Source organism: Sturnus vulgaris, chromosome 1, assembly GCF_052056855.1.
Source record: "Sturnus vulgaris isolate bStuVul1 chromosome 1, bStuVul1.hap1, whole genome shotgun sequence".
Lineage (NCBI taxonomy): Eukaryota > Metazoa > Chordata > Aves > Passeriformes > Sturnidae > Sturnus > Sturnus vulgaris.
Window position 1 is genome coordinate 24,961,848 of NC_142243.1, and position 26,086 is coordinate 24,987,933.

Consider the following 26,086-nt stretch of genomic DNA (forward strand, 5'->3'; position numbering starts at 1 on the left):
GGGCCACTATACAGCACAGTACAATCATGAAAAACTCTTTTTGTTTCTGTTAGATAGGAACTTATTCTGAATTGTATTTTAAAGAAAACCCTAGAAAACAAAATCTCATTGTCCTACTCTGCTTTCCAAAGCACATAAATCTTTTGTAAGTATTACCCTTAGCCCCATTGCAAATACAGTAGCATCAGTGCCTCCTGGAATTCATACAAAATTGGCATCAGAGTGAATGGTGAGCATATGTCAAATGAATCTACAAAACCAATGATTTTATTGAGAATGTATATATAAAATCCTTTTGTCTACATTGTACACACACATAAGTTAAAATATTTATTTGTACAGTATTTATTGTACAGATAAACTATACAATTAAGCAGGCTAATATGATAGTACAGTGGTGGTAATTATTATTCTACCATACAAAGTAAATTAAAAATGTGTAGGACCACCTACAGCAGTATATTACAGCAAAAAAGTTAGATTTGAGTACATGGTTATTGAGGCTGGCTGAGAAAGAAAGTAAAGGATCTAAACTGATTGTCAAGTGAAGGAGTGCATTAGGAAACAGTACTCTCAGTTTTACTGTTTCTGGCTTGTATCTTTTGTAATACACAATAGGGGAGTCTTTTCCCTGATTTGCTTTTAAGCCTTTAGCACAATCAAAAGCTGGAGGTATTGTAAAGAAAATCTGCAAATAGCATGAAAATGTCTTGTGGTGACATTCTTATTCAGGCTCTGGTCCTGATTTTGAAAGATCCGAAACACCCAGAGATGGCAATGCTAAGCTCTTCTGCAGGTCAGATATTTGAGGTCTGGATGGTTGTTTTATAATCTTGTTTTCATGTTCTTGCAAATCTAGATTTTTTTTTTTCCTTTGTAGTAACCCATATTTTATTAAAATCATTCAGAACAGATATTTATGTTTTAAGTCAACAGTTTTTGCTTACCAGTAAGATACATAACTTTCGTCAGCAGAACAATTTCCCATCTTTGAGGAAACTGATAATATATTTAAAGTTTAGAGAACAATTTTTTAAAGAACAAAGTCTCAGAAATGCTGGGACTTTTAGATCCTCTCCATTGCATCATTTTGCCTGACTATGGCACCATCTTCACAAAAGTTCTTGCACATTAATGGCAGATGATTCATGGGCCATATAAAAAGTCAGTACTTAAAAAAAGTAGATTTTTGTTCTTTTATTTCATTGCCTTGTCATCTGGAGGGAAAAGTCCATTTTTGCCATTGTGTTTTCACTCAGAAGTGGTTTGAGGTGGCTGCAGTCTGAAGTATAACCAAGGCAAAACAATAAGGTTTGAAATTGTATGTTCAGTGTTTATGCAGGCTGTATGTAAACCACGAGGAAAAATAAATTTAAACAATCACATGTAGATCTGAGAGGCAACTGAAGCAATGGCTCCTCAATTCCCAAAAATGTGACTAAATTTAGAATTATATATCCCAACCAGTTATCACACGCGTGGTTTATTGGCACAGTGTAACCAAATACATCCAAGTGCCTGGCTCTTCGGTTGTAGGAGTTTAAACCATAACCTAAAAAGACAATTGAAAAAATGTATATTATTTTTAATGCTGAAAGAAAAAGAAAGAAGTTGACTGATCTCCCCAATGCTGTCAGAGATTAAGAATTCTAAGTTATATAAGACTATTTAGAAACGTCATATCTTTTCATACTGTTAATGATTCTAAGGAGCTCCAAATATTCACCAAGGACTCATTGACAGCTGCCTTTTGGGTATAATGGAAAACCATGTCCTCTTAAAAGCACAAAGCAAGTAGCAATTGATCTTTAGTTCTGCAGGCAGCCAAACCTCGTGTACTGAAGTCCTGATTCTTTGAGGTATTGAAATGTGGGTTTTAGCCACCTGGTTTTCACAGAATAACTCCATGTTCCTCAAAATTTGGCCCACAGTCTTGACAATCCTTTAACAGTACTGATTTTACACCTCTTCTTAAGGCAATTCCATCTACTCTGTATTTTCAGTGATTTTAGGAATGTCCCTATAATATAGTCATTTTTTCCAGTATATAAAATGCTGATTCTACAGATAGAATCACATGACCTATCTTATTTATTTTAAACAAAATGAAAATTCAATCTATTTGAGGCATACATAAGAGCAAGCAAAAACTTTGCTAAAATAATGTGGGTTATCACCCTTATAATAAAATTTAATCACCTTTTAATATTAATTTTATATTATTAATTTATTTAAAGGTATTATATTTTTGTATGTTATATACATATATTATATACGTATATATTATATACATTATGTAGCTAGTCTTTTGCAGATTTGCATAAACTTATTGAACTTATTGAACATCTGAAACATTTATTCCATAGAAAACTTGAATTGTGCATTTTAAATAATGACTTTCAAAGGATACATTTTAATCTTCTTTTATGGCACAAATTTATATTGAAGCTTCACTGAAATGTACCATTTTTCAATAGAGTTTACTTAATGTTAATCTATTCATTTGGGGGTAAATGAAGAATTTAATGGTGAAGTGATGTAACTAGAATGTAGTCTCAAGTGGTGTGTTAGGTTTATCAATCAGTGAAAATTGTGCACTTGAGGGTAAGAGTACATGTCTATCCGTATGATTCTTGCAACCTCAGTTAATTGAAACCCTTTTTCCACCCTATTATCAATACTTGAAAAATAGCTCCAACCACATCTATTAACCAGTGCCTTAATAGAAGCTTTACCAGCTCCATATAAATTGCATGTATTTTGCTAAAAAGCAATTTCCCTAATACAAGGGTCAGTTCTATGGTTCACTGGAGATGTTCACTCAGGAGGTGTTGGGGCACAACTGGATGGATGGATAGAGATGGATAGAGCTGTGAGCTTGGTCTTCAATCCACTGAAACACTGGCAAGGTTGGAGGTCCAATCTGATTAACACTCTCAGTCCTCATTAATTTTAACAAAAGCAAGGTGTGCTTATGATAAAAATTAGTTAGGCATGGCCACTTGCACAGGGAAATCTAAATTAGACTAGAAATACGTGGTTTTAAATCTTCTATTTAAAAAAAACCCAAACTTTAGACTCAGGACAGCAGAATTATACACTAATACTGATATGTCTGAACAACTCCGAAATGAAAAGTTCTTCTTTCCAAAGCAACTTCTCCAAATTTTTAATTCATATTGATAATTTCCTTTCTCCCATAGATACTTGATTCAAAAGAAGAATAAATATAGGGTTTCTGCACAGCTTTGCTCAGTGTCTCCTGAGATCATGGACAATTCAGCTGTCAGTTCAATTCAGCCAATTGTCAACATCATTAATCAACAGCAGAAGAAAAATGAAAGCATCTATGAAATAGGAAGAAAAATAGGGATATGAGATGCTCAGTAGCATTTAATCTATTGCTACCTAAAGCTCTCTAAAGGCTTCTCTAATCCTTAAAGGCATTTTGGAGCTTTGAATCCATAGGGTTTCACCTCTGCTGAGAAATTACCCACATACAACAGATTTTGCTTTTGTTTTTTTGTGATCAAGTTGTTTAGTCAGTTCCTTTAGATGTGAGGATACAGGCAATTATGCTGGGTAATGCTTAATTTTGGGGACATTCTTTTTCATGGTTAATTTGACTCCCTGTTCCTCAGGGAAACTTGTTGCCATCACACAGAACAGAGCTTTGCAGTTTTGGGAGGGTCCATGGGACAGCGTGAATTTATTTTTTTTTTTTTTGGTTACTGTTAATTCTTAGTGTAGATCTGTCCCTAGGATCTTCATGCATGATCAGTGGGCAAACCAGTGGAGCTTTGAGAATTAACATAATAAGGATCTATACTCGGTTCTATGCAGAGGTAATATGCTGGAAGCATTTGCATTACAAGTGAGCAAATAGCTTTCTTTTAGTCTTAAAGTGCAGTTTTATGGGACCATATATTATGTAGGAAGGCAGAGCTGAAACTATTATTTCATTTATCAAGGCATGCATAGTTTAGTGCTTGTGGCACAGCTATTCATAGGCAAGAAAAAAGAGCTCTCATCACAGCCATCAGAGCCGAGCTATACATCTGCAAACTGACCCAGGCCAGGTTAGAGCTCAGAAAGATTCTAAGAAACCTGGCTTGTATAAAGGAAATTAGGTCTCAAAGTTACAAAAAAGATCAGTGCTTTACCATATTTATAAACATATTGTTTTCATTGTCAAAACTTTATGAATTATACTACAGTGGGCAGACAGGGCAAAACCATAGCTGAAAGCTATCACAAATCTTGTTATGCAATGAAGAACTTCCTTTTACAGTGGGGTATTTCTTCACTGAGAGAATATCATTGCTATAAAGAGTGGGTATTTATCAATTTTCAAAGGTCTTGGCCCATGAAAGCTAGTGTTAGATTTGGAATTTCTCTTTTGTTGCCAAGGTGACAAACACTTATAAATATACCACATCTTCTAATGTGCTTTTAACTTAGTATTTTTATGGCTTTTAAATCAGATACCATTAGCAAATATATTAGGTAATTTAGCTGAAAGACCATTTTCTACTAACACTTTTTGTTACATTTCCCCAGGTACTTCAGTAAATGTCTGTTGTGACATTGCAGTCCTGCCAGGCTTCTAGCATATAAGGATACATACAGTACATCTGGTAAGAATTAACATATTACCTTAGGGCTTTCTATTTTTTTGTATTGATAATTACAAATTGTATAAAAGAAGACAAATACTAAGGATTGGATCCTACAGTTCATTGACTTCAGAGGGAACTCTGTGGAGGTAATGACTCTGGGATTGGCCAGAGGCCATACTGTGTGTTGTTATTTTTGGCTCCCATCTCCCCTTTTTATAGCCCAGTAATGAGGCTGAACACACAGGGGAGACCATAACAGCTCCATAGCTGGGCACTTCCCTCTGCAAAGGAGAAGCAAACAAACAACAAAAACTGCCTGGTTGTTTTCTTCTTTTTCATAAAGTGGAGGGCCAGAGGAGACCTTTGGCATCATCTGATGTGATGCCCTTCAGGACACCAAGCCAAGGAGCTTTCCTGCAGGAAACCATACAGGCCACGTCTTGGACAGAGCATGGCTTTGAAGGAGCTTGGAAACTGGTGCTGGCAGAGGAGGTAGCAACATCTGCAGGAGCTGCTTGTCCAGAGGAGGCAGCTGCACCTCAGGAGTCTCTCAGGGCCATGGGAGAGTGACCTCCCTGTGGGCAGGTGCTGCAGGCACCACTGGTGGAGCCATGAGACAGCTCAGCAGCAGGACTGGGGCTGGCTCCACAAGCAAATGTGTTCAGGACCCCTCTGACTGCACAGAACCTTTCCCTGTGCTTTTCCTGCTACAAAATCACACCTGGAGGCAGGGCCTGGGCTGGGCTCTGCTCCCAGGACCTGCATCTCATGCCAGGAGTCTCATCCTGCACAGAGGAGCATCCTGGCTGGGAATAAAACCATATGAGCAGGCAGGGCTGGGGAGGTAAGGTGCTGACAGAAAGGAGCAGTGATTTCAAATTTTTTTTTTTTTTTTTAATTTTGACAAAGCTCTGCAACACTGAGGATTAAGCACAGCTCATAAACCAGTGAATAAGCTTCCTACAATAGCAGTGTGTTAGACTGGGTGGAAAAGTCCAATAGAGAAGCATCCAGGAAACATCTTTCATGCCTGCACATTAAATTTAATCTTCCACCCCTGTCTTTTAAGACTTGGCATTCATCTACTAAAAAAAGATGTCGATCTGAAAGAAAAAGAGAGGGAAAAAATCCCTACTCTGCTATAACAGTTTGCTTGGCAAAATAGGAGAGACTTGAGGAATGAATTGTGTGAGTCATAAAGAGCCATCCCAGGCTGTAGACACTGAGCCTGTATTTGTCACTCTCACCCCCAGCCCAGCACTGTCCCATTGGCCTCTTCATTCAGCACAGCTATCTGTCATGAAGAATTTAAGTTTCATATTTTCATCTGTCAGTTGTGAAAAGGCCTGTCAGCTGAAGCTTACACTACCATTTGCTAAAAGGCCTATATCCCATGCTGACAATACACTCTTATATTTGTGCTTCCAGGCTCCAGATAATCCCTTCACTTTCCTCCTCAGCAGTCCAGTTATGATGAGGCTTAAATTGCATATTTTGGGGGGGTTTAAATCCAGATTTTGCTGATAAATGCTATCAGCAGGAATGAAATGAAATACAGCATGGTTTAGCTCTTATTACCAGCATTTTGTGAGACAGTATTCATATTAAACAGGTTAATGTCTATAATGTCTATAGTCACAGGAACTAAATGTAGGAATGCTAATATCAGCTTTTATATACTTTGTCTGTTTGCCATCCCTGAAAGAAAACTAGCCATCCTTCAAACAGGGCATTTCCCAGTTTGTTCCTTTAATTTGATTTGCAAAGGGAAATAAGATAATCATCTCATTACAAATGTACAGCCAATTGTTTTATGCTTTGAGATACCACCAAATTACCCATAAAATGCCACAGAAGGAAGAAAGTGTCTAAATCCCCAAAGCACACTTTCAAACCCCAACACTTTTCCTGTACGACTAGTAACAAAAGTACCAAACTAAAAAACTGCTCACCAACCCATCTCAATCTGATGAGTGCTTATGAGGGTAAGGAAGGATACAAGGAGTTGATCTTCACACCTGTAACTCTAGGACTGCACAGCTTTGATTCTCACATCTAAAGAACAGCATAGCAAAAAGTAAAACTGCTTCAAAATCTCAATCTCACCAGAGGATTGTCAGAGAGCACTGCACAGTAACCCAGGCTAAGCATTTGCTGTCTTGTCTCTAAGAAATTTATTTTCCTACTATTATGCAACCACAAAGAAATCATATCTTTAACTGATTACAGGCTTTTAAATTGCCTAATTGATTAAGACTCAATTACACTTTCTGAAAAAATATGAGGTTATGTCCCTATGAAACAACTTTTTCTTTTCCTTCTTAGATGAAAAATCCTTTTTCCCTGTAGTTCTAAAATATTCTAATATTTTAATACAGTAGTGCCAGAGGGATTTCTGTTTCATTGCTTTATTGTCATTTGGAAACCAACTTCAGAGCTATGTTTTTCAACCACAGTCTGAGACAGTCAGGAAGGAGAAGAGAGAGGGACTCTGCAAAATGTCCTGTGAAAAGCAGTCTTACTGTTAATAGGTTTCAGCCTGATTCCCTTTTTCCCTGGAAATGGTTTTCAGGTTTTCACATTTAAAAAAGTAAAAATTGAGACTTACTGCCTTGGAATATCTTTTTCATGAGAAGTAAGATGGGAAGATGATTGCCCTCAGCTGGCTTGTGTTCAGAAAATGAGAGCAGCTACAAGGCAGTGTATAAAGTGACTCTATGGAAACATTCCTGCACATGCTTCACATAGTACTCCTATGATTAAAACAACTTGTGTGTGCAGATTTGAGCCCAAAAATGTCCTGCAGGTCAGAAAATAACACCATAACACTACTGAAAATGTTTTAAATACAGGACTTCCTTGAATGTCCTAACTTTTTGGGTTCAGATGTCTTCTACTACAGTCAGCTGTTGCAAAGAATTCTCCCAATGGGGAAGGATTTTCCCACCTCAGAAATATTTTTTGTCACTACCATATCCTTTGGCTGCATCTCTCCAGTAGGTAAAGATCAACCAAGAGAAGTGAAGCTGAAAGGGAGCGCTGTATAGCAGTTTGTTTTTTTACTTTATTAATTTTCACATGTTAAGATTTTATTAAGATGGTGTAAATAACAATAGCTGACATAAAAGTATGTTAGTAGCATTATTAACAGTAGCAATGATTGTTAAACATTGAATAAACCTTTATTTTCTGTAATGATAGTGAGATATTGCCAAGACAATAGCAATGGGGCATTGTGTGTTCAATCTCTGGTTCAAAGTAGCAAGTACATCTTGCCCCAAAATATTCCCACACAATTACTTTTAGAAAAAACATGTAGGAATTAAGACAAATAGGGATCAGTCTGAAAGACAAGGAAAAGGGAAACAGCAGAAGCTGGTGCAGTGCATATATAGACTCTGGGTGCATGGAGTTTTGGAGGTCTCTGAGAAGACGATCAGTGAGCTAAAGCATAATGATTTGTGTTAGCTATTTTTCTGTCCAAAGCATTGAAATATCTGAGGAACAGAGGTTTCGTTTTCCTGTATGTTACCACGTGGAGTATTTTGGATCTCACTTTGTTATTACTGTTGTTGCAAACAAGAATTCCCTTAGCATGGCATGTGTGTTGAGTATCTTAATTTTTTTTAATGGAAAGGATGAATATGTTTTGTTTTGGGAAATTACTACAGGAGCTGTAGCAAGTGATTTGATTCCCTAAGCACTACAGACTTTTTAATGTATGAGTTGTTCTATCTTGGGGTAAAAATTCAGAAAATAGTTTCACCTCACTGAAAAGCAGGATTTTGCTCCTGAATTCCTGGGAATTTCCCACCTAAGCTAAGAGCCCTCCTTTTGTCTCTCAAGTTACTCATTAAAAGCAGGCTCATGCCTCATTTAAAGAACAACAAATGGAGGAGGCAGATCAACATTTCTTTCTGCATGTCTTTTTACCTGCAATTTGGGAACAGCTTTGGTTAAATCCAGGTTAGTGTTCTCCACAGGCACGTTCAGATCAGTGTAAGGGTGTCCAGTATAATTGTAGATGAATAAAAGAGTGAGAATTGCTCTTCTAGAATTTGTTCTCTTTACAAGTTAGATATACTGGCCTTTTACTACTTTTGGGCAGTTCTCTCCTCCAACTGGTGGCCTTTAGGACTTTATTCCCAGGGATTGAGCAGCTACTTTTAACAACTTTAATTTTTCTGAGCAACTAAGATCCTACCCTCTGTAAAAATCCTCAGTATTTAATTCAGGGTAATAAACCCATGCAGGCAGCCAGATACTTAACAACCAGGCACAGCAAAGACTCATCTCACAAGTCCTTTTTAGATCTTAGCCAAAACTTTCTTCCCTTTTCTGTTATTCATGTTGCAATTATTCCTTCTTCCTGCCCTCCAGTCTCTTTTAAAGGATTTGTTTGATTATTAGCTACATTTTTCTACTTTAAGTTTGCAGGTGGGTTTGACTCAACCCACAGGCAGATGCCAGGAAAAATCACTTCAGTCAGGTGCAGAGCTCAAGGTAGTGACTGGAGATCTCATCCCCGGTCAGCATCGTAATCTGCTGGGACCAGCAAAGCAGCCACGGACATGAGAGACCCCATGGCCATATCCATGAAAGCAGTGGCCATGTTCCAGTCCTCTTGGTGGGAAGCACTGGGTGCAGCTCTCTGGGGCTTCTTGGAGGAAGCTGGTTGGACTCCTAGTCCTTGCTTAGTTGGTCCTGGGAAAAAACAGCTATATCTTGTCCTGCCCCAACGCAGACACAGCTGCTACCACCAGAGCTGGTGGTAAAATTCCGGACTTCTTCTGTACCTTCTTCATGCAAGGTTAATCTTTGGTTCTATGACTATTTTATTGGCATGCCCACAATCCCCAGAAACTTCAGGCTCCTTTACTTTTGTTTTCTTTTTTGCTTCACTAGGGAATAAGAGGGCCACACACCTGGCATTTAAATTAGGATTGTACTGTTCAATCCTTCTACAGTGTGATGAAGTTATCATGGCCAGCTCTGTGGAGTTATCACCCTTCTGACCTTTAGGATCTATATGGGTTTTGATCTGACACTGCAGCAATGAACTTTCTTTGTTTCCTTTATGGGCAGGAAGGCATGTGCCTCCAGAGACAGGATGACCCCGAAGGAGAGACACAGTAGGACCTGTGTGGGAAGCAGTGGCAAGAATATTCGCCATCTGTGTTTTATCCCACTGCTCGGCCTTGTTCTGTTGCCAGCAGTTGTGTGGTTCAGGTCGGGGCAGACTGCAGGAAAATAGTAAGAAAAAACCACAGTAGTAGTTCCTTTTTGAGTTACAGAACAGTAAAATCAACAGCATGCATCTACTTTTCCCACTCTGTGAAATGAACAAATGGACTAAGGACAAATAACTTCAGTCCCCAGTTTTCCATCATCAATTGATCCTGGATATTACACAGGATGGAAGGTTAAACTGGGTATTTTTCTGTGTCATGTACAGCTGACAGAGCATAACAGATGAAGGTACATAAGTGCTGTGGAGCCAGAAGATTCCCATGTTGCTGTATTGTACATCCACAAGTCTTCAACTCCAAATTACTCACTTCATGAGATGTACCAGGGTGGGGGAATTCAGAGACTTCAGCTGATAAGAGATGAAGAAACAGGCTCATTTCTCCCCCAGACAGAATGTTTATTACATTTCTCTCACTTGTTATTTTAATCAGTGTTTCTTCAGTTTTCAAACTACACATCTTTGTAAAAGTCATGGCTTCCCCCAATGTTATTAATTTCAGTATGAGAGGATTGAAAGAGCAAGGGCACAATTAATTACACAATATGAAATAGTTAGATTTAACAGGAAACTGTAAAGCTTTATTTTTTCTAAATGTTTCTTTACTCCAGCACTAAGTGTAAAGCAAAAGAGGCTGGACTTTTAAATGTCAAAGTAATTTTGGCCTATCTCCGGCCCTTCCATTTGCCACATTAAAGTAGCCCTGTTACTCTGTAAACTTTATAGGCTCAGTTGGAATACAAGACAGCATTTGTCAGGACCAGCTTTAAGGGTAGACAAAGTAGGCAGCTGCCTACCCTAACAAGGAGTTAGATGCAGGGAGAAAAAAAAAAAGGCAAATTTGCAAATACGAAGCATTATTATTTGCCAGCGGTGTTTGCTGATCAAATTTTCCAGAAAGTGTAATACAATTCTTCAGGTGTTTTTTCAGACAGTGAAGAAACCCATGGGGGTTTCAGCTGATGGGCAAGGGGGCTGATGGGAGCAGATCTGCTAACCCTGCAGAGCAGAGGGCAACACACCTCCACACGCCTGCTGCTATAGAAAAACCTTGCCTCTACAAGCAAGTAGTTTTGGAATAGCTTTAGAGGGGTTTTTGCTCAAAATAAACTGCCTTGCAGCCATATGTAAAAGTTAGGGGTTTTTTTGTTCTCACTTTTAGTTTTAAACAGGCTGGTGTTTTATCCCACATCAACTGCAAATTGGACTAAAACTACTGTTCTGGGTTTTTAAACTGATTTCTTTTATCTTTGCAGTTACTACACTGTAGAGGAGCATTGCCATTTTAGGTTTCTAGTACCTGAAAACTGCAATCTTGGGAGCTGGAATCTTTTAAATGAAAAGCAAGACAGAAATTACAGTAGTACACAATGAAAGAATAACTTCTGGGACCAGATATTCAAGTCTCTTCCTTCTGGATCAAGCAAGCAAATTAAGGTAAAACCCAGAGGGACAAATACACTACACAGATCAGCTTGGAAAGCATCCTTTTATAGAAACAAACGGGGAAGCAAAACAGTGCTTTAAAAGTGCATTAAGTACACTTTATTCCTCAGTTCAGAGTTAATTCAAGCAATAAACTCACAGATTTCACACAAGTTAAAGCTTCCTACAAATCTCACAACTGAGTTCCCTACTGAACCTCAGGGGAAGCTTTTATAATGATAACTCCCTTCCCCCACCAGATGACCTGGAAATGCTTAAAGAATTGTGCTCCTAAGACTTTTTTTTATTATTGTTATTACCTGTGTTTTTCTCTGGACCAGGTATATAAAAGAGAGGGGATTTCCCCTTGCATCAATTAAAACTCAAATCTCACCTCTCCTTTCTTCCCCCACAACAAGAAGTTAACCCCTGCTGAGCTTTTTTTCCCCCAAGGCATCTATAAAGCCTCACAGGTGAGCTTGCTGCAGTAAATAGAATGAATCAGCCCCAGATCTTCTAACAGATAAACACCAATCTTTTATTCTAGCCACCTGGCTTTGGACTTATCAGACAAGAAAATGGCTGTGGTTCGAGTTAGGTGGATTTTCTTCTCTTTTGCAATATTCTTCCTTTTGTATCTTCTTTCCTTTAGCAAGCACTCTTGGGAGAAAATGTGCTTTGGAACATCTTCAAGCTGGGAATTTTCTTTCTGAAAAGCCTCATTGTGATGCTTTTTGTTGGAGGAAGTTACCTTGTTTTCTGTAGGCTCAGTCTCTTAAAGTCTTTCAATTGTTTCAGAAGTCTTATTTCACCAAGTCCTTGAAATACGGATGAGTCTGTCACACCTGGACAGAAGTAGTATGAAAATATTTTCATTAAAGTAAAGGTTTAATTGTAATTACATCTACTCCTTATACCTTAGGGAAAGTGAAAAGCTTTGTGTGGTTTTATAGGTAAATTTGTCCTGTCTCCCTGTGGTTTTGGCCATAAGAATGTAGAGTTAAGAACTGTAATAGTTCACTAAAATATTTTCTGTCCAAGATGTGCGTGAATCATATAATTGTTTGTCTAATGAAGCACTTAAGAATAACTAGAAGAAATGAAATGCATTAAGGAGTCTAACAGAACGGGCCATTGCACCAAATTGCTTCACATTTTTATGATTGTTTTCAGAGAGGGAGTAAAGTGAGAGGATGAGAAGTCAATTCTCCAGTTCAATTTCTACCTCTTCACTGATTTCATGTTATAAGTAAGTGTTTTATAGTAAGTGTTTCAATTGATTTTCTGGTGCTGGCAGAGGGTACTGTCCTGTTGCCTTTAAATGTCACCTTTCTCTCTTACCTTATATGCTTTCAGAAGAAAACCATCAGTAACGTCGAGTCCTCTTTTTGAGTACTTCTAAAAAATATTTCTGAGCAAAACCACATAAAAATTTTAATAAGAATTTTGGGCACTGCTGCTACTCACAATTTTTTCTAAGCATATCACTGGGGAAATAAGGAGTCCATATTTTGAGACTTTAAAATGTGTGCCTTTTGTCTGCTGCTGTTTTACTTTCTTCACTCTAAAGGGTCTTTCTGCAAAAAACCCCTTGCAGAAACATTTATCATCAGTCTCATGTGCAGTGTGGGTACTAGATAGCAGCATAGATGTACTAGCCAGAGTTCATCTTGGGTTAAATTCCGGGAAAGCCACAGGAGAACAGGCCTCTATTTAACTGGCATTTTGTATCTACAAGGGAGGTTGTGTTGCTAAAATCCAGGCAGGGTAAATGTGTTCAGAGGACTGTGATGTTAACTGATCCACTGCTGAATTTATAATGGCTATCAGTGGTTTAATGGTTTTGTTGTGTTTCTTAACCATGCTGATATATTTTGGGGCATTGCTATTTGTGTTTGTTGAAATCTTTCTTTTCAAGAGCTGCATTTTGTATTCAGTCACTGCCTGTGAATTATTCTCTGGAAAGGGATTGTTAATTGTGTTGGGGACAATAGATGCCAATATGTATTTACATAAATAAACATTATTATTTTATGCATAAAGCATTTTTAAAGCAATTTTCTTTCTCATGGAATTGAAGAGAAATATTGTCTCATTTTCTTACTTGGTGACTTAGAGTAAATACCTTTTCTATATTGCATTTTGTGCAGAAAGAAAGATGAGCAGAGAAATAGCTGTATTATTTGTAATAAATGAGAATTAGAAGTAATTAGTGAAACAGGACAACTTAGAGGATTGGTAATAGAATCCAGAGCCTTTTCTCTTCCAGGTGTTCAGACCCTGGGTAATGAACATGTCATAAATACCTCCCTGGCGAGGTCAGCAGTTTCAATGAGGTTGTGTCAAGAGTGGCAGGAAGGCGTTCATGCATGAGCCCTGGGAGAATGCACACCCCTTGTCTGTCACAGAGGGGCAAAAACCAGGCTGTGTTACTTAGGTCAACCCTGGCCCCCTTGCCATGGGACCCTCTGCCAGGGGAGGCTGTCACCCTGTGCCCTGCCATGGGCTGCAGCTCTTGCTGGTGGCTGTCCTGAGAGGATCTCCTGGCCATAGCACTCACTGTGTTTGCTGTGTGACTTCTGCTGGGTGTTCTTTGCCTCCTGTGGCTGTGTATAAAATGCAACAGCAAAGGGTCCTACCGTGCTAGAAGAAGCAGATTATGGCTTATTTTAGGCAGGAGATGTACACTAGATGGCTGTGCTAATTCTGGCATCACAGTGTAATGCTCACAGTCTGTTTCCATGCAAAAATAATTACTTTAAGGAAACACCACAATTGCTAACCTCAATCTATACTTTTCCTGACTGTAGAGGAGCACGGTTGGATCCTGGGTATTCCTTTTCTGTTTGAAGGCAAAGATATTCACAGACTTGCATAGAAAAAAGACATGATCTTTGTTTAACTGAGAGTTTATATTAACATCATTAGAGGTATAATTCTTGTTTTGAGCCTTTTGAAAGCAGCAAACAACTTGGTCAGCAGGCCATGTCCAGCTCTAAAGAGAACTGATTCCTCTTTTTATTTATATGGGAAATACGGTCTGTGCAGTTTCTTAGCACTCCTCAGAGCTGTGAAGTGAAGCTAATGCTTGAAGCTTAGGTGCATATACCTTTAAGTATTTCTAATTGAAAAACACAAAGCATTGTTTTCTCTTTGAGAATCAGTTCCCACTTTGGATTTAGGAAAGAATGCAACACCGAGATAATCTCACTTTTCCCATCATCATCCTTTCATTCTTCTCTATTCCCCTCCCCTGCTCAGACACAAGGTGACATATCCAAGTACTTGTCCTTCAACAGATTCTTCAGCAAGCAACAGAGCAGAAAGCCCTACTATCTATTCATTTGTAATCTGTCATTCTTAAAGTATTAAGGACAATTGACGTCACATATCTCAGGTAATTAGAATAGTCAGCCTTTGCTCCACATTTTTAAAGTAAGTGTCTCAAACTCTTAATCAGTACATTTATTGATGTCTTTCAACATATCTGTTTCTTGTCAAGTGTGTGTTAGATTTTTTAAAAATCTTGCATACTGAATTGTGCAGGAGAATTATATTAAAACGCTCTTTCTATTGCTTTTATAATTAAATAATATATATTAGTGACAGAGTGGTATTTTCCACATTCAGAGTAATCAATCTGGTTTTTAATAGGGAAAACTGCTCAAAAGCAAATTAATAAACATAAATGTCAGGAGTTACATTTACACAAATGTTTTAGTACTTGTTTTCCCAAGTTTATATTTCCACATCAAGCAATATTAACTATGATAATAGCTAATACCGTTTTACAAGCTCTAAGGGGCTCATAAAAATAGGTTGTTGGATTTCTTAGCTGTTAGTGATCTTAGCAAGAAAAAGCAGCCGTTCTTCACCCCAGAAACCCAAGTCCTAACTTTGGTCACTAATGCAGGTTTATGTGATTTTTGTTAGTTACAGGTTCATTTTGTTAGCTTTGGGAGACCTCTAGGACAGGTACACCAAAGTTCAGTGCCCTCTTGCAGCACAAGCAATCTCACTGTCTCAAGACAGTGCTCTCTTGGTACAGCAGATTTGTATTTGTGAGAAGATCAATCTTTAGGGATTGCTAGGGTATTGCCATTATTCTATGGCTCTAGGGGCTTATCCACAAATAGATTTCTGAGGCTCCACTGTCACATTGCTCATTTCAGCTGTCCTATCCCAGACACTGTTCCCTGGCACCACTTTAGCAATGAACAGGCAAGTCTCTCAAAAGCTATACTGTTGTTTTGGCTCCTCTATGCTTTAGAGCTGGTTACTCACACCATTCTGCAAATGAATCTCAGTTTGACTTCATGTACAGGACAGAAGGAAAAAAAAATCAATTTGGAGTGGGTTTGGATATGAAGACTGCATGGGAAAGCATGTTGGGCAGTGGGAGATAAACGTCTTTCATTGCCACAATTTTCTTTGGTTAAGCACAGCACATGAAAAGCAGAAGAATCTTTCCATAGCAGGGATTTTGCATGAAGAACTGGAACAAAGAAGTCAGAACAGTGCAAAGAGTAAATGTGGCCCCTCCATCCTTTTGTCAGTGTTTGCATTTGTGTACGCCACTCTCCAAGACTTTCCTGCCTTAGGATGTGATATATTTCAGTGCCATTGAGGGACTAAAAGTTAAGTTTGAACTCTTAAACTGAGAATCTTGTCTTTTGGTTCAGGTATTTCTTTTTTTTTCAAATTTGACAATAAATTAATAACAAAGGATGGAGAGGAATATACTGTGATAAAAGAAAATTTAGGGATAGCATGGTGTTGTCACCATCTCCTAGATGTCTCAGCCATAGGATCTTACCCTGTGGAATAGGAATACCCTGTGGACGGACTGAGAACAACAAGTAGACATGCACACTCCTTAAATGGAAATGCTGCAGATCTTTTGCAGATCCAGCTTGTTGGAAGAAATAGGGGCCACCTCCAGTAGCTCTTCCTTTCATTGGCACTCTCACTCCTGTACATCATCTTCTTCAGTTGTGCAGGCTGTAGCAATAACAAAAACAGAAGAGAAATTTGAGTGGATGGAGTGAAATCCAAACTGAGCCTTAGTGGAGCCCCCACTCCTGTGGGAAAGATGTTTGCTTATCATAAGAGAGCTCTTTATACGTAAGGGCTGGGTATGTGGTTCACTACAGAAGATGCAAAGGAATATATTTGAGGTATGCTTATCAGGAGCTCCCTTTTCGGTGAAGTTTTCCTCTCTTTCCTTCACCTCATTTCTCTTTAGGACTTGGATGAAGTTAGAATGGGACTATGAGGGTGCAGAAGGAAAGAACTTCTTACTGAGGAATCTGTGCATGCTGTACATGCAAGTCTATGACAGAATACACTGCAGGCATCAAATGAAACCCCATCATCAAAGACTGGAAGACCATGGGGTGTAAGGCACCTGGAAGTGTGGTAAGTACTGTGAGAGCTTGTTCTTTCAAAACACATGTTTGTGTCTCTGTTTGTAGAGCAGAATAACTTTATTACGGACAGGCCATTAGCTCTGTCCAAGCAGCACAGCATTGTGATTGTTTTGTGGTAATGACAGCTCTTCACGTCCAAAAAGCAAAACAAAGTCTTCCTGTGGTTGGTTATCTCCATCAGCCAAGGAGATATAACTCAATACTGCAGTATGCTGAGTACCAAAGTGATTCTGAATTGTAAACTTCAATGGCTATTTGTTCATAATGGAGGAATTCTCTGATTTACCTTACTTCTCCTTTCCTTAAGAAAGCACTTGTTTGGAGATGAGACAGACCACTTTCCTTAAGAAATTAATTAGATCTGCACATACATAATGGTTTCTCCTTTTTGTAACATATTACTCAACATGGAATAATTAGGAATGGAAAGGTTGCACTGAGCAGCAGAAGGACAATACTTGCCTCCCACGGAATCATTTCTGCCTCTTTAAAGGATTCATTTCCCAATTACTAAATCTTCAACATAATATTTAACCTTCACCTTCTTTAGTTTGCATGCACTTTAAATATGCCTGATAATTAGGGACTGTTGCTACATTTTGAAAATACAGGGCTCCATTCTGGAAACCATTACCATTACAAATTATCTCAGTGGAATGATGTAAAAATATCTGTGATTTTAATATAACAGCAATTGGATTTAGAGTATTACCTTCATTCATTTCATAGGAAAGTACCTACCTGCATTCCTCTGACTTCTTTGAAATTATTTTATGTGGGTATCTAAACATGCATATAATACAGTGATGTATTGCTATGTTTATTGCTCTGCTAGTTCACCAAGAACCACTTCAACTGAGCTGCAAATTCAAAATCTTGCCATAGGAGAGGAAAATTGGCTTATACTTTTGTGGTTTATGGTGTCACCAAAGCCTTTGACACAATTCCAGCTCTCTGTTGAATGGCTGTTAATCTTTTCTTACTCTAACTGTTGATTTAATGTTGATATAACATCTATCTATGCTTCTCTTTCCCAAGAAGACGCTTTAAAATTCAGCTATGATAGTAAATATTGTTTCAGCTTGAGACTTTGTGACTCCATGGAAAGTAACATTTTAGTGAATTTTTTATAGATTTTAGCTTTCTAAACCATATAATATTTTATCAAGAGGGAAAATATTGATACTGGCTCTGTTAGACTTTTATTTCAGGATTGGGACAAAATAAACTTGATTCCATAAAAATGTCCAGTGCAATTTTATAATCTATTAAAAAACATAAAATATATAGAGAGTATAAAGATTATAATAAAATATGTCATCTCTATATAATCTGGAATAATTTTTATATAATATTAATGTATATCTAGGTTACACTTTTTCAAAACTGACATTGCATAGACTGAATCTCTTTTCCTTCAGTTACATGGCCACATATATGAGTTATTACATGCACTACATCTTGTCACAGTTCAGAATCATACTGCCATGAATCTCAGAACTAAAAAGGGGCCAAAATGGAAGGCAGAGAGAGAGTCAGGTCTTAGCTTTATCCCAGTACGTCTCTGTTGACTTAATAGCAGCTCAAAGCTTTAGAGTATGGACTCCCACTCAGGTAGGAGCTTTTCCACATGGAATTTAGGAAGGAGGTAGGATGGGAGTTTGAAACCTTCCTTCTTGGTTTGGGAACTAGCTGTGTTTGAAGTGAAAAGGGAGACTCATTCCTGGTCTAGAGGGCTCCTGGATTGAGCAGCCAGGTGCAAGACTTTAACTCAAGACTGTAGAAAGCCAGCAATTTCTATCCTGACTTGACTCTTCATCTCCTCTCAACTGGTGAGTATCTCTGAAGCAGATTGGAGGAATTTAAAGTGCCAGGTCTGAATCTGAGCTTTATTTGGCCCGGAAATATATTTTAGGCTAAACTATAGTACTGTCCCTTTGACCAGCCACAGGTGGTGTGGTAGAAACGAGCAGCTTTATGGTATGTTACAATTCACGTTCTTGCTGGGGCAGATCCAGCCTGGATGTCTAAGAAGCACAAAGCACACTGGAGCTGTAGCCACAACAAATAATGAGTGGGTTGGTGTGAACATTTTAATCTGCAGTATGTATTAATTGTTCTTTACTTCCTGACAGGAGAAGATGAGCACAGCTGAAAGGAGAGGAATGCTAGGGTATGCCTGGGGAAATGTGGAAAGCTGAAAGGCAAGGCCTTGTGCTCTTAATAACCATTATAATAAATTAGCATATGCTACAAATAATGCATCAGAAAAAGGAAAAAAAAAAGCTGTCTTGTAAAGCAGGACATAATTCTGCGACATGTCTACTCTCTCTAGATAAAGGTTTGAATGGTTTTCCCAAGAAGAAGCTTTATGCAAATGCATACTGTCATGTGAATCAGATTAAGGGAAGAAAGACTATTTATGCATGAAATCTAAACATGCTTCTGGGGAAAGGAGAAGAGAAATAAACCCTTTCTTTCACCTCAAATACAATATATGTGCAATGACTAAAAAGAAATGAATGTGTCACCTCTCTTACTGACACTAAGTGATTTCCCACTAACAATTAGCATGAATCATAGTGATAAAAAACTGAGATGGAAAAGATCTATTAGAACACCCAGTCCACATCCCTGTAAATACAGGAATCTCTCTGACAATTTCTATATGAAGCAGTTCATTGCTCAATACTTTGTGTTTTCATCAGTGCCACTTTGCATAGGCATTTACTAAGATGACTACAACAACTACCACATCTGTTCTTCGCCTGAAAAAAGAATTACATCAATTCTGCTCTTCCAGGGCAACACCTTTCTGGAGAGACTTGTGGTCCTGGAACTTTAAGTATAATGGGTTGTCTTTACTTTCATGAACCACAGAAGATGTACAAATTGTTCCTGTATTCAACAGCAGCATAGAAAGTAAGCAAAGGAAGACGCTTGGCTACAGTGAAATAAAATAATGTAGCTGAATAATTTTAGGTATCACCAAACTGGGCTCTACTCAGTGGGAAAGGTGCACATGAAGGTGTTTGTGGTTGCCAGGTTTTGGAGATTGTTTTATGCCATGTCTCCCCAAAGAGCAGGCTACAATAACCCTAGGGCTCCTCAGATTGCTCCCATTAGGGAATAGCCCCCAAAATAATTTGCTCCTGCTCCCTTTTCTCCCCCTGCCTGTCCCTTCTGCTGGTCTGTGACACATGTCTGACTGTGCTGGCTCTGCTCCCATCAGGGATCTCTCAAGCAGAGGGCATCTCTCAGTCAGCAGCAAAGCATTAGGGCTATAGACCACAATCTAGCTCTTTGTAACCAGTGGGCCAAGCTTCACTACGAATTTAGGATCAAGTTTGGCACTGATTTCTTTTTTAACAGTGTAATAGAGATACACCATTAGAAACAGAATTGTCTGAGAGTGCCTTTGAAAGTAGTGTCTGAAGCAAGCCTGAAAGTTAACTCACATGCAGCTTAGCTTGTAAGTCCAGGCAATGGGTTCATTTCACTGCAATCTTGGTGTTCCCAGACTAACCTTTTTTTTTTAATCTGAATCTGTTGGTGTTTACACCAGAGTGGTTCTGTAGGCATATTCCATGCACATGGAAACTGCCTGACCAGATTCTTAGCTGATGTCAATTAATATTTCCCCACTAATTTCAGTAGACAATAATTCCTCATCCTGAGCATTTTGCATGAATCTGACATGCTAGGCTGGACAATTTGCTGGTCATCCTCAGACATGCTATTATGGTATGATTCAATTCCTGTCAAAGTCGACTGGAAAACTGTCTGCTGACCCCGGGGGCTGCTGAATATATATATATCATATTCATGTATAAATATATATTAATATTTACTGTCACTTACTGTGGAAGTAAAAGCTGCAAGTGAGTGTGGAAATAAAAGAGCCAAATGCTTTTGTGGAAGGATTTTGTCTCTAAAAGGATGTGTTTCAGATGTGTGGTGATTCTGTGTTTGTGGCATCCTCCCACATCCCTGCAGAGGCAGCAGCTCCTGTGCAGGAGCTGTTTCTGTCCTGGGAAAGGAGGATTGAAACAAGCCCCTGCATGGGTAACATCAACTACAAGTTTTGCTGTGGTGCCTGTGGCTGAACAGAATTCATGTGTATGCAGCCTGGAACAAATACAAAGGCTGATCAGATGATCTCAAGTGGATAGATTTTTAAAGGATATTGCTCCTCTGAAATACGTCAATTTGCCCCATGTGAGCTAAAATAATTTAGATAAAATTGATCTGCTCATGGCTTTTCTGATTGCTTGTAATGATTTTTCTGGGTAACAATGTATTACTTGTAACAGCAGCTCTTACAAAATTTTCAGGCAGAAATCCGATTTACTTTTTATTTAAAATAGATAATGGGCATTTAAAAATAAGAGTTCCCCAGTCCTGACATAGAACCAATCATGAACGTCCTGATATGTAATTCAGCACAGATCATTTAAAAATAAGAAGTTTGCTGAACAAATATAAGCTTCCTTCAGGCCAGCGTGTCTGTCCCCATGGACCCATGAACTTTCCTGTGACTCAAGATATTTTTAATTCTGTTCTGGACTTTCTCCAGGAAATCAGTAATAATTACTAATTGTATTTTTGTAAGCTAAATGAGAGGATGCATTCTTTCTTGAAATTCTCCCTTAGCTTTTGCAATTAATTATGTTGCTCTTTTGTGTGATTAATCCTTGTCTTTGTATTACAACTTCACTTAATCAAATAGTACTGTGTAGCATGCCAAGGGTTCTTAAGTGTAAAATATTTTCTCCTATTTTAGTGTCATTTTTTTCTTTTCTCTGCTACTCACATCTCTGCTAAGCTTTTATCAAAGTGATGCTTTATTAAAGAACTAAACAGTTCTAAAATCATCAGGGGAAATTTGTGTCTTGGCAAAGACCCCTGCCATGTGTGGAGCTACACACGGATTTTTTACCAGCTGAAGATGTGTCCTTACATCACCAACACATATTAAGGCAATTTTCCGATAAAACTATTTCAACAGGTCAGTCGAAACCCTTAAATGACCTCAGATTTTATTTTTAAACCTTTACTATTTGACATATAGTAAAAGGGACTTACCTGACCACCTTAAATTATATATTAAAAGTATCCTCTTGCAAAATGCCCACAGTGGAAATGTCAGACAGGAGATGGTTTTGAGCGGTTTAGAGAAAGTCTTAAACACTTAGATTGCTGTGCAATTTTGTGGCAAATCTTACTTCTTCCTTTGCAGTCAGGGAAAGTTTTTTCCATGGTAAAAGTGGAGCATGTCTGTCATTCCAGCCTAGCATGACTGCAATATGGCCAGCATTAAAAGTCAGGAGGCTGGTTTGCACAGATCAAGGTTCTTACTTTAAATCAAACCATTTTCTCTTCCAATTTTTTTTTATTTTTTAGGGTGCTGTGGGGTCATGTTTCCAAGGGCCCTTCTGTATTAAAATTAATAAAAAAGCAGACAAAATCAACTTCAGAAAAGGTGGCAACCTCTTTGCTCCAGGACCTGGGGGTATTAGAGTAAGATCTTACCAGCCTTGCAGTGGAAAAAGCCAAACTGAGAATAAATAAGATGCTAAAAGACTCAGTGCCATCACTGTAGGATAAGTCAAACGTCTTGCTGGTGAGAGCTTCAGTGGATTCCTTGATGAAGCTTTTTAGAGAGAGTACCTAATTGCAAGGAGAAAAAGCAGGCAGAAGAAAAGAGAAAAGAAATAGAATTAGTATCTTTCATTCTTTCATTAAGTACTTAATATGTGCTGAAAAGTAGCTTTGAATATTCAGATGACTGACCTGCATCAGCAGAGCATGGAGGTGCATGCTCACCATAAACATAATTGCAATCTCATGGAAATACAATAAAACAAATAAAAGGTAGTGAGGACTTGTAGGGCCTTACTTGCATAAGTAATGTCAGGGATCTGCTTCTTGAACTGTGTCCTTTATGCAAATAATAAGTCACAAATGTGGTAAGGATTTATTTTATGTTCCTTCAAATGAAGATGGGTTGGCTGTATTGAGTATATTAAATCCTTCCTGCTGTTAAGCTTAAAGAAACTGATTCTCTTGTAACTTATTTTGATTTGACTACTGTAGCTTCCAAGTGCTATAAAGCACTAGAGTAGTTTGCCTTGGCCTCACACCTAGTTACAGTAGTGCTAACTTTAAAATTGCCTAAGAAACCCACATCTGGAGTCAATTGAGTGAATTTTGACCAGCTTTGGTGGTAATATGCAAGTAATATTTCATCCTCGTGTGTATTTCACTCATCTTATAAAAAAGATGCCTCATTCCAAGACTCCTAGACATATTTCTTTGCTGTCTCATATATCAAGAGTATCAGACTAAGCAGACCGCTTAAAACTGGATATGTCCAAACACTCTCTTATCCTAAACAACGGTGAATATTTTTGCCAACACTTCCATTTCCTGCAGTGGAAAAAAAATATATAACCCCAAAGCCTTGGCCAGGTTCTGCTTTCCTTGAAATGCATGGCAAATTTGTCAACAAAACACTCTCTGGCTCAGTAGTGGGAGGAGAAGTTTAACAGCTGGAATTAACCAGCAGGAATAATGTGAAGCAGGCTGAAGTTTCATATTAGGTTTAGCCTAATGCTGGAGTTCAAGGCTGAGCTTGCATTCTGATTCGCCTGTGCCAAAATCATGGAAGCGACATCCAAAACCAGAACCAGAGAACAGCCCCTTTCAGCTCTGGATTTGGCCCAAAGCCAGACCAGGGCTGCGGGCATTGGTCCAGGAATCCAGCACTGAGACACCCACAGGCCCCAGATACAATGGCTTGAAACTCCAGTTTTCTACCATCAAAAATATCAGCCTGGTGCACAGAAACTGCTTCTATTTACAAAGATGTTGTAAACATAATTAATTCTCCTCTGCACGGACTCTGCTTCCCTGACTGGTTGCAGGGAGATGACCAGCCATATGGGAGACAGGCATTAAACTAAACAAGATCCCAGATTGGTTTTATTCTTTTTTTTTTTTTTTTTTTTGTCTGAAAGGACCACCACTGATGCAAGGCTCATTTCTTGTAGTGCCTTGAACAGCTATTAAAGGCAATTGTCATGTTGGACAGGCTGTGAGTTGAAATGCAGGAGTACCATGCTATTGGTGCTCCCAACATTTGCCTCCTCCACCCCTCTCTGACATGAATTTAATGCAGGTGCAGACACAAGCCTAACATAAGGGAGCAATTTTCTGATTCATTCATGTAAGACCCTGAGGGAGAGCAGGAACAAGATGTACAAAGGTAATGTGGCATTGTTAAAAAATTAACTTTGCTGCCATTTTATGGAGCCACAGTACTGTGTTGCTTAGTTACATGGATCAGGAATTTAATTGTAAACAAGATATTTCACTCTTCAGTCCCTAGGGTTTTCAGCTCCATTTGAAAAGCAGTTAGAAATGAACATTTTTTGCCAAATCCTTGGGTTGCTTCTTGCCATTACTTGTACCCTTTGTGTCTGCTGCTGCTGTTCTAGCAGTACTGGAAGATGGAGGTGGTGGCATCCATGCTAGCGTGACCGCTCTCGGGCTAAAGCCACACTCCCCTCTGAATGCTGCACTTGTTCAGAAATGAGACAGAACACTTATGACTTCTGTTTTGGTTTTTGTTTGTACAAATCCGGGCTGCACAAGTTCCAGACATCAGGAGTTTACCAGCTGGACTATGCAGCTATTTAAGCCACTGGAAGTGGAAAAGGGGTTAATTATGTCAGTATATTGTTACATCACTAATGGAAATTCTGGTTTTGCCCTCAGGATCTCCACTGCTGTGTCTGCTCAGAACTGTTAAATATGACAAGGTCACTCACCCTGCTTTAGTAACGAGTGCTAACAAATTTGGTTGTTGCATGCATTGTCACTGCTTAACAGGGTCATCCCTGTAAGCACAAGCATTGCCTACGCCTTGTACCCAGCAAACCTCACAGCAACTCAGATGTTAGGTTTCACTGTGTTATGTTGGAATCTCTTTATAAAAATACAGTGACACAAAACTTCTCTACTTACATTCTAAACCAGATTAGGTAACTAACAAATATAGGAAGGATGGGGAGATAAGTGGTGAAGAGAAGTTAAAAAGGTGCTGAAGATATGAACAAAATACTTTAAATGATAAGGCAAACTTTCAAAATATTTTTTTCTTCCCTTTTCCTTCTGGCTCTGCAGATGGCTGGGGAAAATCTGTCTTTTACAACACCATATATTGAAGCAACATGTTCTTCTGAAGTTTAGTCATCCACTAATTACTAGTCTTTCATTAACAGCACAGGCATAAATGATGCAGCACTTGCTTATATCCAGTAGTCCCTATTGTTGAGGATTAAAAAATTAAATCATTAGCTACATGCTTGTTAAACACACTAAGACTGTTTATGTAAACTCGCTTGCTCTTATTTTGGCTCACACAGATGGTTAAGATATGTCAGCTAATATTTCTTATTTTAAAGAGAGAGCTAATTGCCTGAATGTTAGACATGCTGAGTATTACTTGTCTCTATGAGAATGGGAAAGTGATGTGTGCACAATTCATCCAAAATGTGGGTTCCTGCTAGTGCTTTCTTGTCTGGCTACCAGTTTGTACAAATAGCATTGTCACAGTTGAGAAAAGCCTCTGTAGTTGCAATGGCCAAGCAGATCTCTCAAATCTCTTGCTATTCAGAAACAGTTTTTTGTTTCTCCACCAAGGGTGCTCTTCAAGGGAATATCTGAAGCAATGCACTTGTTTGGTTAAGGTTTCAGCCTTGACCTCCATCTTTAAACCCTTGTTTGTTATTAATCACGTGCTTCCTGAATCAAAGAGAATATTTTTGGAGAGGGAAAATTGTTCTGGGACTGGAGCGTTATGCGCCAAACAGACTTGCCCAGATGACAAATAGCCTTCACATGATAGCCAAGGTTCATCCAGCTGCTCGGCCCTGTACCAAGTGATTGATGGTGTTGATGTTCTAAATAGGCTTAAGATATGCCAAATATCAGGGCTGTAACAAAGTCCTTCAGCTATATACTGTAAATAGGCAAGAAGGCATGTTCCCAGCATATGGCAAATCTGAGAGCGGTGTCAGGATTATAAGTAACCTCGCAGGGTTTGTCTGGTTTCTTTCGAAGTGAGACAAAAACAGTTTTCTGTGCTGGAATGAGCAGGGTCATGTGAGGTCTGCACGAAGCTTCCGATTACCACCGATTTTCTCTGTAACTGGACACCCTTCAGAGTTATAACAACATTTGATTTCTTAGCAGAAATCAATAAACTGTTTTACTACCACAGTTCTGAGGAGGAAAGAAGAATAGGATGTGCTCAGAAGTTGCTGTCAGGAGTTTTTTATATCTTAACGGAATGGTAAATT

At 38.6% G+C, this 26,086-nt stretch overlaps 1 protein-coding gene across 16 annotated transcripts in view; it reads right to left on the bottom strand.

The window, feature by feature from the left end:
• Positions 1-249: 249 nt before the first annotated feature.
• Positions 250-26,086, bottom strand: part of LOC148225113 (uncharacterized) — a 119,569-nt gene continuing 93,732 nt past the window's right edge. For 11 of the 16 annotated variants that reach the window (XR_015802569.1, XR_015802568.1, XR_015802566.1 and 8 more), the window contains 3 exons: positions 22,254-22,391; positions 16,109-16,293; positions 10,275-12,137 (listed from right to left, as the gene is read on the bottom strand). Coding sequence is in view for 3 of the 16 variants with exons in the window: in XM_088161959.1 (XP_088018085.1) it covers positions 12,101-12,137; positions 16,109-16,293; positions 22,254-22,391 (360 nt within the window). In the remaining 13 variants the exon portion in view is untranslated. Of the gene's footprint in view, positions 1,553-6,338; positions 10,219-10,274; positions 12,138-16,108; positions 16,294-22,253; positions 22,392-22,620; position 26,086 lie in introns of those variants that run through there. The other 5 variants (XR_015802547.1, XR_015802546.1, XR_015802570.1 and 2 more) reach the window with 5 other exon arrangements.